The sequence below is a fragment of the Rhagoletis zephyria genome, unplaced genomic scaffold (genome assembly GCF_001687245.7).
Source record: "Rhagoletis zephyria isolate East Lansing unplaced genomic scaffold, Rhagoletis_zephyria_1.1 Rzeph_scaffold_01572, whole genome shotgun sequence".
Classification (NCBI taxonomy): Eukaryota; Metazoa; Arthropoda; class Insecta; order Diptera; family Tephritidae; genus Rhagoletis; species Rhagoletis zephyria.
This window is the reverse complement of record NW_016158656.1, coordinates 44,948-49,539: the sequence shown is the minus strand read 5'-3', so window position 1 is coordinate 49,539 and position 4,592 is coordinate 44,948. Positions and strand designations below refer to the sequence as shown.

General features: G+C 34.6%; 1 protein-coding gene across 3 annotated transcripts in view; it reads right to left on the bottom strand.

Annotated features, from left to right (window-relative positions):
- Marf (Mitochondrial assembly regulatory factor) overlaps positions 1-4,592 on the bottom strand; it is a 66,758-nt gene that overhangs the window by 40,926 nt on the left and 21,240 nt on the right. For 2 of the 3 annotated variants that reach the window (XM_017618171.1, XM_017618172.1), the window contains exons 2-8: positions 3,026-3,558; positions 2,669-2,958; positions 2,276-2,614; positions 2,147-2,158; positions 1,898-2,014; positions 1,269-1,830; positions 965-1,209 (exon numbers count right to left, since the gene is read on the bottom strand). In XM_017618171.1, the coding sequence (XP_017473660.1) occupies positions 965-1,209; positions 1,269-1,830; positions 1,898-2,014; positions 2,147-2,158; positions 2,276-2,614; positions 2,669-2,958; positions 3,026-3,263 (1,803 nt within the window). In that variant the 5' untranslated portion in view covers positions 3,264-3,558. The remainder of the gene's footprint in view (positions 1-964; positions 1,210-1,268; positions 1,831-1,897; positions 2,015-2,146; positions 2,159-2,275; positions 2,615-2,668; positions 2,959-3,025; positions 3,559-4,592) is intronic. The other variant, XM_017618173.1, reaches the window with a different exon arrangement.

Here is a 4,592-nt window from a genome sequence, read left to right as displayed (position 1 = left end):
CTTAGCACGGTGCATAGGCAACTGGCTGAGTCAGTGGGATCGTCGGTTCGAATCCTACTGAAAGAAGTCTGATGAGGAAATGTGGTGATTTCCGAAATAGCTATCACTTCTACCATTTTTTCAAATTATTGTTGCTTTTCCACAATAAATTTTCATTTAAAAAATGGCCTAGAGCTCATTATAAAATTGTTGAATATAATTATTAAAAAGGCCAAAAAAATAACAAAAAACAAATTATTAAAAATAAATAAATAAACATAATTTGCAAGCAATATCGTTTTGAATTTCGTTGCTAATTAGTTGCACGCATCTGGTGGATGGTGAGTGGGATATATCGACTACTGAGTGGAAGATCGACCTGTCTCGGCAGCCAATTCAAAAATGTCCTATCTCAAAAAAACTTCTCAAGAACGCCCTATTTCAGAATTTGGTTGAAGAACGCCCTACTTCAGAACTCGTTTCAAAAACGTCCTATCTCAGCTGCCGATTCAAAAACGCTCTATTTCAGCACATTTTTAATATATTTTGAAGTTAGGTAGGGCGTCTTTGAACAGAATTCTGAGATAGGGCGTTCTTCAACCAAATTCTGAGATAGGATGTTTTTAATAAAATTCTGATATAGGGCGTTCTTGAAAAGTTTTTTGAAATAGGACGTATTCGAACTGGCTGTCGAGATAGGTCGATCTTCCACTTAGCAGTCGATATATACTAAGTTTGATCATACTCGCTGCGCTTTTCTGATATGTACTACTATATGTGTTTTTAACAAATCAGTAAAGATTCTATGAAAAAACGTATCGTCATCTTCAATGCAAAGGCATACATTTTTTTTTAAATATACATGGGAAATTTTCAAATAGCTGTTATAAAGATGCCTATAATTTTTTTTAGCGATATGGCTAAGAATTTTTGTAAGAAAAAATACATTTCCAAAAAAATGTGTTATGTGCGAATGTTCACTTACCCCAACACTATTCGGTCTGTTTAACAAAGCTGGCGGTCCCTTTTTATTGCGCTCTCTCACTTTACCAGTGAAACGTTGAATCATAGCAGTAATACCCCATGAAAACTTAAACTCGAGATCTTCCTGAAAGTCAGCACACAAATTCTGACAATTGAGCGAATATAGCATTTCAAATGGCTGCGATCGTGTAGCAATTTTTGTTTGCACCACGACCTTTTCGTTGGGTACTAAAGTGTACATGCGATCTGGAATATGAAAAAATAAAATGTCGTTTCTATAACTTTTTTAAATTTTGCAAAATTACCCGTCATTTCTCTTTGTGCCGCCTCTACATTCATAGCTAAGGCCATTGAAAGTCTGGCTCGCAAATTGGAGCCTAAACCTGATTCCACATGCGAGTTGAGCTCCTTCTTATAGATATTCAATACCAATGGCTCCGGATGGAAAGGCATATTAAACTCATCTATCAGTACACCTAAGCGCCAGATTTCTTCATTTAGTGCTTTGGATACTTTCTGTTCCACTTCCTCCACCATATTGTGAATTTTAAGTTTCATATCTCTGGTCACTTGCATCATTTGGGTCTCTGTTCCTTGAATACGCTCGGTAAGTAACGTTTTTTGGTCAATTTTAAGATTCCGGAATATAGTAGTACGTTCAAATATGTTATCTAACATTGAACACATATCAGCGGAGAGGCTTTTGCCGCGTGAGCTGTGCTGCTCAAACTTAGTTTTAACGGCACTCTGAGATATGCATTCCTCGAATTTCCGCTCAAAGTCCTGAAACTCGAAATAACGCACCTGGAAACCCTCCGCTATTGCACCCAAATGTGGGGGATTCCCTTTTGCTTCTTCGAGACGAGCCTTAATAAATTAATCAAAATATACGGTTTACACTCTCCTCAATTTTGAATTTGTGGCAATATTTTACCTGAAGTGTTTCACGTGCCGATACAAAAAACACACGTTCAGCTGCTTCTTTTTCATTGCTTACTTTCAACTCCCTTGTCAAAAAGTCAATACAACGCTCTGTGTGCTGTGATTTTACCTAAAATAAGCAGTAAATTACAATCATTATGTGTCACTTTTATTCATATGTGCATATGTATAATAACTTAAAAATGTAATGAAGAGGGTCTCAATACATATTTACAACTGTGAAGGTGTTCCAATGTTTTACCTTTTCCAAATCCTGCTTTCGCAGTAAACATTAACAGTTTAAAGAGTTCAACGAAAAAAAAATAATCAAAATTACAAACTACATGATAGATAAAATTTAATACACAAGTAATAAAATATGACTACATACCGAGTCTTGAAATTCAGGTTCATTGGCAGATGCATCCCACCGATTGTTTAGTATAAAAATATTTGGTTTAGAAAGTTTTTGTGAGACAGTATGAAAGAATTGTTTCTCTGCACGAGTCATAGTTGATTCTGCGTTCAACACGAGAACAAATACATCGGCATTGATGCAATGATTATCAATCCAGTCATCCAAGTTAGCAGACACATCAACGCCAGGAGAGTCAACAAAGACAACATCATCACGCAATAAACTGCAACGCTCTCTTGGCCAAAATATGCGAACTAATGAACTTTCACTAAGCTTCTCCTGGCATAGCGCGTTTGCCAGTTGCTTGATGCTCTGAAATATAAGTCTTGTAGTTAATCGAAAAATAAATCGGCAATTACAACCTACCACCACGTTGAGTTTTTCATCTGAACCTTCTTTCATCAAATATGCTTCTTGACCATCACTGCCTTCTACTTGGCAAAAACAGTTGGTTGTGTGTCCAATACCACTAGGGAGAATTTTCTCACGCAGCATAGCATTAATTACAGAACTCTTGCCATTGGATGTGCGCCCAAAGAAAGCCACCTTCATGTGATCCCTAGTGAGAACCTCGCGTATAGCCGCCACTTTATGTACATAACTTTCAAATAGCTCTCGTTCGGCTTTGTCCACAATTTCGGCTTCTGCATGTAGTGCTAATGAAATAGAAATAAATGATCCAATTACATAAAGTTCATGAACAAATATTTGCTGTGAAATTACCATTAATAAACTGTGTGGTTTCAATAACATACTCCTCAATTTCACCATAAATGTCATTGATCTTTTTCTTAGCCCTTACAAATACCTGTAAAGGTGATTTATCAGCAAGAGCGTTTTGCATAGTACGATTTTCCACCATCGAGGCATTCGGGTTAAAATTAGAAGACGTTGCGCCCGCGTTAGCATTGGCGCCATTTCCAGTCACCATCGAAATAGTGCGATTCAAATAGGCCGCCATTATTACAAAAATAAAATTTTCTTAATATAAACAATGCAATCAAGATTTGATATCCTTCTACTTTACACGAATATGTTGCAATAAATCAAAGGGAAAACAAAAGCTCTACAGAAATAAAATTATTTTAAATATATTCAGGTATGACTGTTAAAATAGTGACAAAATATGATCTTGGATTTGTCAATGTCGATCAATTTTTCAACGCTTATACAACTCGGTGTGATATGAAAGTGCGGTCGCTTAAGCGCAACAGTGGGAAAACCAAAATTGTGGAGAAAACTCAATTATTAAATTTCTGAAAAAAAAAGAAAAAGTACACATACATATAAAAAATATCAAAACATAATCATGAAATTCATATAACTGACGATTAGTGCATTTAAAGTAAAAATGTGGATAAACAAGAAAGCGAGTTGATATAAATGTGGTAAAAATATATGACAAATGTTTGCAGCTACATACCCCTACATACCTACATACATACATATGTATATACAAACATGTGTTCACTTTTTTAACCTACTTAAAAAAAGGAGAAGGGTATCAGTTCGTATGTTACCGCATAAATTTGAACCACGTTAACCGATTTCTATAATTCCTTTTTTAAAGGAAAGGTGTTACCTCAAAGGTAGTCTCATACTAATTTGGTTTAGATTCAATCATTGGATCATGAAGACATTAACGATAACTTTAATTTTTATATGGATTTGAAGTCGGTTTTGTTTTTTGCTTAAAAATTACTACTTTTTATATCACTTGGAGTGAAAAGTTCCATTTTTTTTAAATTTCAAAGGATAGTAGAGCGTCTGTGAATCGGTAACAAAGTTCGTGTCGAATTTTTGGCAAGAATGAGGTGAATAAAATTTCACTAGCCATGAGGCTAGTAAAATTTTTGACAAATGCATTGAAAATTTTCACAATCGCAAAGATTGTTAATGTGTGTAATTTTTCTTTAAATAAAAGCTTAAATTGATGAATTGCAATCAATGATAGTAGATGTTTTCTTAAAATATTAATTTAACTTCAATTTATAATATTTTATTACACATAATGGTGCATTTACATGGTATGAATCTGTTCATAAGCCGTATGAATTTTCCTATAAAAGAAGCACCAACTCTATGAAGAAATTAATGAAACCAATATATATTTAACAATTTTGACTTATATACTTGGCAAGTACTTTTTTGTAAACAACAAATAAAACAAGTAAGAAAGTCTAAGTTCGGGCGGAGCCGAACATTAAATACCCGGCGCAAGTATTAAATATATGTTTTTTCACCCTTCCGAAACCTTCCGCTAGATGGTAAGCCGAGGTGTATCAATTTT